The sequence below is a fragment of the Sorex fumeus genome, unplaced genomic scaffold (genome assembly GCF_029834395.1).
Source record: "Sorex fumeus unplaced genomic scaffold, SorFum_2.1 ptg000063l, whole genome shotgun sequence".
NCBI classification, from domain to species: Eukaryota; Metazoa; Chordata; class Mammalia; order Eulipotyphla; family Soricidae; genus Sorex; species Sorex fumeus.
The window spans coordinates 56,640,001-56,652,042 of record NW_026606120.1 but is presented as its reverse complement, the minus strand read 5'-3'; the positions used below and the strand labels follow the sequence as shown (position 1 = coordinate 56,652,042).

The window sequence follows — 12,042 nt, the reverse complement described above, 5'->3', positions numbered from 1 at the left end:
TACAGCATTTTTGAATTCAACAATGCTTCTCAAAGGTGATACAAAAGTTTTCATTGAATTGCTAGTAATGAGCAATTCAATGAGATGATCATAGGAAGTTCTGAAGTTTTGTGGAGTGCTTGTCCCCTTCCTTTGTCAAAGAGAAAATCTTAAAAATCAAAAACGAAATCATACTATTGGCCTAGTTAAGACTTTTCACTTGGAGGGGGTAGTTGGTTACCTAAGAACACACAGAAGTTAACTGGCCTGCTTTTAATGATCATGACTGAAAGGAAGTCTAAAATCACCATGCTGTGTTCCTTACTGGGTTAAGGGGCTACTCCTGGAGAAGAGCAATATATCCAAGAGGAGGGAAATATCTGATCAACCATAGCTCTCTTTCTGTAGCTACTGAGGACTATTACATTCTTTTTTTCTTATTTATTTACCTCCTAAGAGGTACTTAGGAGGTAATCAGGGCCCTTCCCAAAGATTCTTAGCCAACTGAGCTGGTATGACAGTTCAATGTAAGAGACTGAAGATGTCAAGATGTGGTACTATTTGGACGCTGTGATGCTATTTGGATCCCTTGGGGACCCCTAGAGCCACACTCCATGGTGCTGGTCTCTTTCAGGGTTGTACCTGGTGATGCTGGGGAAAATGTGATGACGGGACCAAACTGAGGTCAGAGGGATGCAAGGAGTGCATCTTAATCCAATACTGTCTGTCTAGCCCCCCCCCCCCTTTTTTTTGCTTTTTTTGGGTCCCACCTGGTGATGCACAGGGGTTACTCCTGGCTCTATACTCAGAAGTTACTCCTGGCAGTGCTCAGGGGACCATATGGGATGCTGGGACCCGAACCCAGGTCGGCCGTGTGCAAGGCAAACGCCCCACCTGCTATGCTATCTCTCCAGCCCTCTAGTCCCTTTCATCCTATTTTAAAAATAAGCTTTTTTTTCATTAAACTACATAAACATTTATTAAATGCTGGTTAAAAACCATGGAAAGTTGAAAGAATAAAACATTACTAGGGTCATATAATTCTATACCCTGTACTTTCATCAAACATCAGAAGCATTTTTCTAAACCTTACAGATCCTTTGTAAACACTATATACATTCTGTTTTTTCTAAGCCATCTTTTAGATTTTTCTAATTAAAAATATCAAAGCAATTTCTTTCAAGGGAGTGAAGCATGATGCTCATATGCAGGTCATGTACATAAGTTCATTTCTGTCTGCCCCAGTGGGTCCATATAAGAGAAGATTGAGGATAGAGAAAACAGCAAAGTCTTGTCAAGTGTTTCCTCCAACGATCACTTAGAATTAACACGCTCTTAGGGCTGGAGGGATAGCACAGCAGGTAGGGCAATTGCCTTGCACACAGCCGACCTGGACTTACTCCCTGGCATCCTATGGTCCCTGAGCCTGACAAGAATGATTCCTGAGTGCATCAATCCCTGAGCATCGCTGAGTTTGGCCCACTTCCCCACTCAAAAAACTAAATAATAAGAACTAACATGTTCTTACCTTGGGAGAAGGGTCTTTTAATATCAGGGTCATCAAGGACACGGACTGGGGGCTTCCCAGCTCTGGCGTATCAGGAACAAAGGCTGACCAGTAGCCATAGAGGACTTTTTTTTCTATTGATTTTATTGTAGAAAGAAAACAAGTTAATGCTCCTTGGCGCACTCTGGCCTGGTAAGACCTTTAATATTCAAGAGAAAAAGAAAAGTCTTTCAATATTTAAGAAAAATAAAAGGCTTTTTTTAAAATGTAGGAGTACTGCTATTTATTCAGCCACTGATTAAAGAAAAGTCTTTTAATTTAAAATATAAACATAAAATGCTATTTATTCCAGCCAACTCAAATAATACATGGAGAAATTTAACATTCTGAATAAGGCCTAAGGATGCCAAAGAAATATATAAAAAATTATCTTTCAAAATACAATTAAAGTGGAGTTCGTGCCCAATTCAATCAGCTTAATCAATGGCTGAATAAATAGTAGTACTCCTACACTAAAAAAAATACAATTAAATCAGATTAAAGCCATTTATTTATAATAGGTCAATACAATCAACAGTTTAAAATAAGCATGAGGGTCAGAGGGAAATTACAGGGGTAAGGTGCTTGCCTTGCATACAGCTAACCCCAATTTAATCCCCACATCATGTATGGTTCCCCGAGCACTTGAGGACGGCGGGGGGAGGGGAGGGTGGGAAGGGGAGGTTAACTCCTAAGCACAAAGCTAGGAATAGCCCTTGAGCACCACTAGATATGGTGCAAGCTCCCCCTTTAAACAAATGAGAATAAGAGTGCAACATTTTGTTGTTGTTGTTTTTCCTTGCTTTTTAATAGTGGGTATAAGTGTAAAAATATTAAAATTACAAAAATTCACATAACCAAAATAATGAATATATAATTAATAAGACAGTGTGGCGATAATTTGAAGAAAGGAAAAGGCATTTAGAAAAGAAAAACCTAATAGGATATTAAAACAATGTGAAAGTTGCTACAAAGGCGATAAGGAGTGCAACATTTTTGATATAAGGAAACTATGTTAGTATAAAGTACCACAGAGTACCCATTCATCAAACAAATATATTGTGAGTATCTTAGTTATGTGCCAGGCATTATGCTTGTGGTGGCTGACATAAACTAAGCCCCTGCCTTGACAAGCCTATGATTAATGACAAGGAGAGAGATGCCTATAACATATCATGATCAACACAAAAGCAGGGCAAAGTCAAAGGGCCCCATTGGAAGGGTACGTAAGGCAAAACTGAGGGGTCAGAAAAGGCTTCCTGGAGGATCTGATTGCTGGGCCTGTAGCTGAAGATGAGGGGCTAACAGGGCAAGAGGACAGAGAAGGGGAGAAAGAGAGAGAGAATATCAAAAAATTCTAGACAGAGGACAATTCATGCAAAGACAGATCAAAAAGAACAAGTGAAGTTGCAGAGGATGCAAAGTAATACAGATTTTTTAAAGCAAAGTTCTAAGTCTGCATGTAACAGACTATAAGGCATAAAAATGTAAAATACAAAGTCCTACTACCTAATTTTACTTTGCATGCCTCCTTCTGCATCAGAGTAGTCCGACTCACTGCTGCTGACCCTCTTCCAGCCGGAGGAACTGGAGAATGAGGGGACTGGGACTTTTCCTGCAGCGACACTTGCAGCGACCACCACACTCTGAACACCCAGATGGGGGGCAGCTCCTCTTCCACCACTGGACTCTTCGTCCTCCTCCTCCCCTTCCTCCTCATCTCCATGCTGGCTTTTTTTGGGCTTTACTTTTGGCTTTTTCTTTTTATTCTGATATTAGAAACAAAACATATGTACAACAGCTCTTTCAAAATAGCTTTTAGTTGAATTATCTTCTCATTTGATAATTACAATGTCCCCAACATATAATTTGCAGAGAGAAGAGAGAAAAAAAGAAAAAAACAAGTGGTAGTGGCCCAAGTGGCAGTGGCCTTTATTTAATACTCCGGGGTGTTGGGTGCTGAGCTGAGTACTTAACACACAGCTTAAGGCAATGTAAGGAACAAGTTGAGAAATATGTGGGACATAAAACTTGTGTCCTAGGTTTAATCCCAATCCTAGTGACCCTGGGAAAAAATCATTTAACCTCTCGGACCTTCACCATCTATAACTCTAAGGCAACCACACCACCTACCTCACACAGCTGTGAACCATTCTGTCTTCTCAATAAGGTTTTCACAAGACAGTTAAAAGTCTACTGAAAGTTACTTGATGGACTAAATTTTCTTAGTTCTCCCAGATAAGATACTAAGCAAATACCACTACAGATGCTTAAGGGAAAATGTTAATCCATCACACACAATGCCTCTGGGGCTTACAGATGTAAATATTAAAAGCCAGTTTCTTTCTCTCATCCTCCTTCCTTTTTTCTGACAGTCAAATGACTTTGGAGCATGTGCCCTCCTCCATGTGCTCAAAGTTCCTGACCTAAGCAAGAAAAGTTCCCACTACCACTAACTTCTGTCTCCAGACTCATACCCTTTTACCTGTTGTCATAATCCTGTTTCTAAAATGCAAATCTGAGGACACCACTCCCCAATATAAGATTTTTCAATAACTATATGCCACTGATAAAAACATAAACTCCTCAGGACACCTTAGTATTAGTATGTGACTCTTGTGATCTGGTCTTGTGATCTGGTGCCAGGAGCACCAGCAGGCATGATCCACCCCCACCCCCTATAAAAGTATAAAAAGCTCTGATATTTTCCGCTGTTGACTCATTTCAATTTACTAAGCTAACAACTTTAAAGAGAATCAAACCGTAGTAAATCATAGAAAACAAATAGCAGTGATGAAGAACAATCCACAACTTAAATCTAAAAAGATGAAAGTACCAGGACTGGTCGAGAAGCATCGGATTCTGGCTGTTGGGGTTTGGCAGGGGGTCGCCCGTCATACTGAGGAAGTGGAGTCGGGTATAATACTGTGGGCATCTCTATGTTCAGTCCAGGGAGTCCATGAAACATGGATTTCTGGTAATGACATTGAGGAAACACACAAACACAACATAAATGACACAGAACTGCCATTCATCATGTTCCAGGTCACTCTCACAAAAATGTTTAGGAGCTTACTAGGGAAAAAAAAAGTGGGTCAGAAGATAGCCTGAACATACAGGGTTTAAAGCTCTTCATCTCATACAGCCTCCAACTCCAGCTAGATCTATTTGCTCACTGTTTTTCTTAACTTCTAGAATGTGTCCGAACATTTTTGGTAGGGAGCACATCCAGTAATGCTCAGTGTGTACTCTGGCTCTGCGCTCTCTCAGGGATCATTCCTGGTGGGGGCTGGGGGGAACATATGGGGTATTGGGGATCAAACCCAGGTAAGTTTCGTGCAAGACAAGTACTCTATCTGATATACTATTTCTCTGGCCCTATTATCTAAACATTTTATCCAGTTATCTTACCAAAATTATAAAGCAATCTTTTATTACTGTTAGTTTATCTGTGTCCATATTTAGGTATTTTTATCTACTTGGGTGGCACAGGGCAAGAATGAAAATTTCAGGGGCCAAAGTGATAGTACAGTGGTAAGTGTCAGCCTTGCAAGTAGCTGACCTGGGTTCAAACCCTGGCACCCATACAGACCCCCTATGTGTCACCAAGAGTAATTCCTGAGTGCAGAATCAGGAACAACCCTTGAGCATTACCACATGTGACCCCCCCCACCCACCCAAAAAAACCCCACAAACAAACAAGGTAAAAGGTAAAGGTAAAGGCTCTCCCGTTGATCGTCGATTTGCTCGAGCGGGCCCAGTAACGTCTCCATTGGAGACTTTGTTGTTACTGTGTCTGGCATATCGAATACTCTCGGTAGCTTGCCGGGCTCTCCGAGAGGGGCGGAGGAATCAAACTCGGGTCAGCCATGTTGGCCGCTTGTAAGGCGAACGCCCTACCGCTGTGCTATCGCTCCAGCCCAAACAAACAAATGAATGAAAATTTCAGTCATGATGAGTTGGCATGCAGGTTCCCAGCTGAGGACAGTCCCACTGAGGCTCAGAAACCTTGGGGTGGCAGCCTACGACACACATCCAGACAGGCCTGTCCCCTCCAGGGGGCAGAAATACCACGAGAATTTCTGGCAATTCTTTCAAGTTATTATCTCATTCCTACTTTGGACAAACTGGCAGGCTACCGAATGTAACCTGCCAACACAGCAGAGTCTGGCAAACTCCCCGTGGCGTACCCAATATGCCAAATACCAGTAACAATGATGGGTCTCATTCTCCTAACTCTGAAAGAACCTTGAATATGGCACTTTTTAAAAAATCTCAGGGCTAGGACGAAGGAGATGTTACCGGGGCCTGCTCGAGGCAATCGACGAATAACAGGATGGTCATGATCATGATCATGATCTTTCAAGTGAAGACAGGGTCAAGATTATTTAAAATTATTGCCTGCAGATCATACCTCAAACCCTCTTCTGTTTCTGAGTTAAGACACAGAGACCAAAGTTTAGAATTTTGATACATTTTACTAAATCAAGATTTATTTTCAGTTCCTAACTTCATATAATTTTCCTCTTCTCTTCCAATATGCTTTAAAGCTAGTCTTGGAGTGAGACATTAAGCAGTCTTTATGCTTGAGGTCTCAAGAGGAAACTAGGCATGGTGAAGAACTGACCGCGTCGATGGGCAACATCTCACCTTCAGCACAGCAAGCAGAGCTCCGAGTTCATCGGTCTGTGTCAGTTTCATCTTCCCACCATTCAAAAGTGACTGCACACCTTTTAACGCATTTTGTAACAACTAGGGCGGGGGGACGAGACAAGAGAAAAGACAGATGAAAGTTGGTTGTCCACAGATCAACTTTCTAGCACCAATTCAGATGGAGGAGAAAAAGTCCACAAATGATGAAAAAAATCCTTTAGATGGAGATGAGAGAAGCAAGCAGAAATGAAGATCTAGAGAGAACCGATTAACTACTACTAATTATCTTTCAGAAGTATAGAGTGCTCTTGTAGAATAAAAGTGTGATTACAGGAGGTGCTGGGGATCAAACCCAGGTCAGCAACATGTACAAATGGTAAGCAAGAAAAAAAGAGGAGCAAAGTGGTAAGAATGTATAGAAACAAAGGAACAGCCACAAAGGTCAGACTCTGGTGGGATCTACAATGCAGCAATCTCAGCAGCTCAGAGGCAAATGGATGGACCTGGGACCCCAACAGCCTCTAGAAGCTAATGCTAATCAATAGATTTTTTTTTTTGACTCGGTAATTTTATTTCCAGGATTCTGTCCTTATGGAATGTTTTCCACAAGGAAAGGATATATAGCCTTGCTTGAAGTCATGGAAACTGAGGGGGGAATCCAATTTCCATCAACTATGTCAATAATTCTTTAAGAAGCCAAAACTCTATCACATGTGAACTCAACAAAAACAACACTTCGCGAAGCAATGAAAAATTGTATTTTGGGGGGGGGGGGAGAGGGTGGGGTTTGGGGTAGTGCTCAGGGGCTACTCTACTCCCAGCTCTGTGTTTGGGAGTCACTTCAAGTGTTCAGGGGACTATGTGATGCTGGAGATCAAAACTAAGTCTCTGGCACACAAAGCATGTTCTCCAGCCCTTGAGGTATATCCCCAGCATGCACTTTAGATGCTTTACTTCATACACTCTTCTTGAAACACCTACAATGCAGTTATATCATTTGTCCCTTTCCTTGCTGAGGAACAGAGGCTTAATTAAAATAAGGGGCCGGAGCAATAGTACACAGGATAGGGCATTTGCTTTGTACATGGCTGATCCAGAATCAATCCTCAGTACCTCGCACTTTGTCCCAAGCCCACAGGAGTAATCCCTGAGCACAGAGCCAGGAGTAAGCCCTGAGCACAGCCAGGTTTGGTCCCAAAACAAACAAAAGAAGTGACTATAACAATGAGAAAGCATGAAGTACACCAATAGGTACTGAACAGGTATTCAAGTTTTTTGTCTTTTTTTTTAACTTCTTTTTTTGTGGTGCCGGAGACAATCATTTCCGGGCCTCATGCATGAAAGGCATGCACTTTACCAGTGAGTCACATTCCCGGTCTAAGAGATAGTAAGTTTTAAAAAGAGAAGTAGTAATATTTTTATTAAAGTCAGTAATAAAAAACATTTAATATGGTCTGACTTGAAATTTATAAATACAATCATTTATACAGAGGAAAAAAAAACTGGAGACATGTAGAACACTGCATTCCCTCTGGTTATGGCTGAGCAGGGAAGTATAAAGAACCTGCACCATCTCAGCTATGCAATCTTTGAAATATGTCACTCTGGATTCAAAGCATGTTAACAAATAATCATATCTGTATTAGATTAAAAAATAATAGCGTATTATTGAAATCTACTCCTTTCCCTTCTAAGAGACATTCACTAGTCTGAAATCATGTTCCTTTTGTAGTTTTGAGAAAAAAATATAAGGTTAATTCTCTTTAAAAACAAAGTTTACAAAACAAAAACAACAGCAATACAAACAACTTACTGTAAGTTGTTTTAAACTTTAAAACCAAGATATGAGCTTAATTTTCTTCAGTTATAAACATTTCACTAATGTCTTTATCGCTAGACAAAAAAGAACACAGCAACCAAATGAAACTCTTCAATGATATGTTCTGCTGTTGCTTTTAGACACATCTGTGACACATCTATAACAGTCACCGAATTAATGGTAAGTTCCACTTACCATGCAAAAGGTGATATCATCCGTATCAGGTGACTGAGGAGCTTGCAAAGTGGTCAAGAAAGCTCGGAAGCAGACACTCTGGTAGGGCTCCTCCAAATGCGGCTGTCCAGGCACACTAAACACACACAGAAAACCACTCAGATGCAGGTTCCTTTGAATACGGCTTACAGCAGAAGTTAAAAATAGCAACAATATAGAGGATGAAGAGAGAGTAGGGTGTTTGCCCTAGGGTTGGTCGAGCATTGCCAGGAGTAATCCCTGACACAGAGCCAGAAGTAAGCACTGAGGACTGCCAGGTGTGTCCTCAAAAACAAAACAAAAAAATTTTTAAACAATAATAAAAATAGCAATAATACAGACTAACAGAACTGGACTACAGCTTTAAGCTCAGTAAGCACCACTGAATACTGATGTGAGACAGACACAAACATTGATGTGAAGACGATGAAGGAAAGCAGAGAAGCCTGTGAAGAAGTATGAAGAAAGAGAAACCTTTCCTTAGTTTCCTTAAAACTGCCTTTCAGCTCTAAGAGGGAGATAAGGGGGACCCTTAGAATCACACAGCCGTTTGGCTGCATCCGGGGACAGTGGGCAACACCATGTGGGGCAGACAAGGTACCACACAAGCTCCACTCTGTGCCATTCACTGTGTGAATCCAGAACCAGACATCTGGGAGTGGGTCCATTTCCTTAGAGGAAATTAGCCTTGATAGCTAAATCTCACCAAAGTTTCCAGTCTTATCAATATGTTTTTCTAAAAGACATGTTAAAATTTATACAAAGAGTAAACAAAACCTTGACATCCTGCATGTAGTATCACTTTTACTTAATATGAAGAACAAGGTCCGGGTCTATTTTCCTCTTTCACTTATTTATAAACTTCCTTTATAATCAACATTCACTTAATCACTTAACTTCCCGTTAGTCGTCGATTTGCTCGAGCGGGCGCCAGTAATGTCTCCATTTGTCCCTGTTGCATGCTAGTGTAGCCCAATGGCATCTGTTCGCTTTGGGAACATGAAGAGCCTCAAACCGATCGTTCATGATCTTGACGAAGAAGTCTGACCATCTGGTAGGCGGGTGGCCACACGGTCTTTTGACATCCCGTGGAATCCAGTCAGTAACAGCTCTAGTCCAGCGGTCGTCTTTAAATCTCATTATGTGACCAGCCCATCTGATTTTTGACACCTTGGCAAATGAGACAGCGTCCCTGATTCTTGATCGTCGACGGATGTTGGAACTCTGGATTTTTTCTCTCATTTGAGTGAAACATGATATTCCAAGCATAGCTCTTTCTATTCTTCTTTGGGAGACGTTCTCATCCTGTTTGCATAGGGCCCAGGTCTCTGAGGCATATGTTAATGCAGGAAGAACAGTGGAATCAAAGAGATGTGCCCGGAGCCAGAGGTTCTTCGTCCTCTTAGCTATTTCTTCGACGTTCTTGAAGGCGTTCCAAGCCGCTCTCTTCCTCCTGCGCAGCTCGGGTGCCAGGTCATTTGTCATGTTGACTTCTCAACCTAGGTACACATAGCTGTTGCATTCGGAGATGGTCGTTCCGTTGAGAGCGAATGGGGCATCAGGAACGAGGCTGTTTCTCATGAACACTGTCTTCGTAAGATTCAGCTGTAGTCCTACCTTTCCACACTCACGGTCAAAGTCGGCCAGCATTTGTGCCGCTTGGCTGATGTTTGGTGTTATTAAAACAATATCATCAGCAAAGTGGAGGTGGTGTAATTGCTGACCATCTATCTTCACTCCCATTCCTTCCCATTCCAGTCGTCGCATGATGTTCTCGAGGGTGGCACTGAAGAGTTTCGGTGAAATGGTATCACCCTGCCAAACCCCTCTCTTGACATCACGTTTCACTATGCTTGGAATATCATGTATCACGTTTCACTCAAATGACATCAGTTCTTGGTAGAATGGTGAGATCCTGGTAGTGAATCTGCAATACAGCTCACAGAGGATCTTGATGTATTGGGCTTGAATGCCCTGATTGGCTAGGGCTTCAATGACTGCTTCCATCTCAACAGAATCAAAGGCCTTCTTTAAATCAATGAACGTTAAACAGAGCGGCATCTTGATCTCCCGAGAAACCTCAATGAGTTTGGTTATTGTGTGGATATGGTCGATGGTGCTGAATCCTTTGTGGAACCCGGCTTGCTCGCATGGTTGTCCTTCATCTAGTGTTCTGCCAATCCTATTTAGGATGACTCGAGTGAACAACTTGTAGATGACAGACAATAGGCAGATAGGGCGATAGTTGCCAATGTCATGGATGTCTCCCTTCTTGAACAGTAGTACGGTCCTGCTGGTTTTCCACTGGGACGGAAACTTGCATTCAGACAGGTAGCGAGGGAAGAGCCGAGCCAGTGTATTGATGAGTATTGATGGCAGGTTCTTCAGGTGTTCAGGTCTGACCTTGTCTGGGCCGGGTGCTGTTTGTTTCTTTACCGACGAAATGGCATGTCGGATTTCGGAAGGGAGAACGTTGGGAACGACATATCCATCCTGTGGAATTTGGTATGTCGGCAAGTGGACATGGCTATCGAAGAGATTTGAGTAGAAGTCATGGATAATCTTCTCCATTGCCGTTCTGGAGGATGTGATGGATCCATCAGGACGTCGGAGGGCAGTCATCTTGGTCTTGTAGTTGGCAAAGGACAGGCGGGCGTAACGAATACTTTTCCCAGCTTCTGCCGCATCTACCAGTACTTCTGCTCTTCTCTCTTTGAGGTCTTCCTTGATCGCATCTCTGCACTGCTTTGCGAGCTCGGACGTTAGCTTGCGGTTGCCTGAGGCATGCGCCAAACCACGCTGGCGAATTAGCTCAAGAGTTTTCGAAGACAGGCGTTTTTAAATTGTGGCTATCTCTCTCTTGGCGTTCCTCACACATTCATGGAGGTGCTGAACCAGTCGATTGTATTCCTCGTCAATGTTGTCAACAATGGCATCTTCCCATGTTGCCGCAATAGTGCCAAAGAGTTCCCAATTGGTGGTCGTTCTGGGAGTTCTCTTTTTGAACTTTGCAGCCCTTTCTCCCCGCTCTATGAAGTAGAATTTTGCACAAAGGAGTCGGTGGTCCTATCCCGTTCGAAATTTTGGGACAAAAGCGACATCGGTCAGGCAAAACCGTCGATTGAATATGGTGTGGTCTGTTTCATTGTGGAATCGTCCACCGGGAGACTCCCATGTCCAACGTTTAGATTCTGCCTTCTGGAACTGAGTTACCATGGATGGTCTTGGTCAACATGATGAACTCAGACAGTCTCTCACCCTGTTCGTTCCATTCTAGGCCATGGGTCCCGATGTGAAGTTCTTCAGCTGATCTTCGCTGTCTACGCACCAACATCTCATTATGATGAAAGAGAAATCGAGAAGTTCTACATGGAGCTGGAGAAGTTCTATAAAGAAGACCACACCTTCTACAAGATCATCGTGGGAGATTTTAATGCCAAGATAGGACTGAGAAGATCAGCTGAATCAACATTACAATAAATAAAAAGTGAATCATACAAGATGATATTACTACTTCTACTATTATTAAGATGATTATTTGGTTTTGGGGCAATAACCGGCAGTGCTCTGAGCTTACTTTTGTTTCTGTGGTCAGAGATCACTCTTGGCAATGCTCGGGGGAACCTTATATGGTGCTGTGGATCAAACCTGGGTCAATCATATACAAGGTCAAGTAAGTGCCCTACTCACTATACTATTGCTCTGGACAAAAGAGGACCTTAACTGCAAAAACTAGGAACATTGCAAAGGTGGTTCATTTTATTAAGTTGGCTCTGACACCAGATAGATTGAACCACCTTCAAAGGACTCCCGGAGGCCCTAGCTCAGCGCC

At 42.4% G+C, this 12,042-nt stretch overlaps 1 protein-coding gene across 1 annotated transcript in view; it reads right to left on the bottom strand.

Moving 5' to 3' along the window:
• HEATR6 (HEAT repeat containing 6) overlaps nucleotides 1-12,042 on the bottom strand; it is an 86,801-nt gene that overhangs the window by 66,662 nt on the left and 8,097 nt on the right. Inside the window, exons 5-9 of the mRNA XM_056126986.1 lie at nucleotides 8,193-8,307; nucleotides 6,176-6,277; nucleotides 4,362-4,499; nucleotides 3,035-3,294; nucleotides 1,508-1,685 (exon numbers count right to left, since the gene is read on the bottom strand). Coding sequence (XP_055982961.1) covers nucleotides 1,508-1,685; nucleotides 3,035-3,294; nucleotides 4,362-4,499; nucleotides 6,176-6,277; nucleotides 8,193-8,307 — 793 coding nt within the window. The remainder of the gene's footprint in view (nucleotides 1-1,507; nucleotides 1,686-3,034; nucleotides 3,295-4,361; nucleotides 4,500-6,175; nucleotides 6,278-8,192; nucleotides 8,308-12,042) is intronic.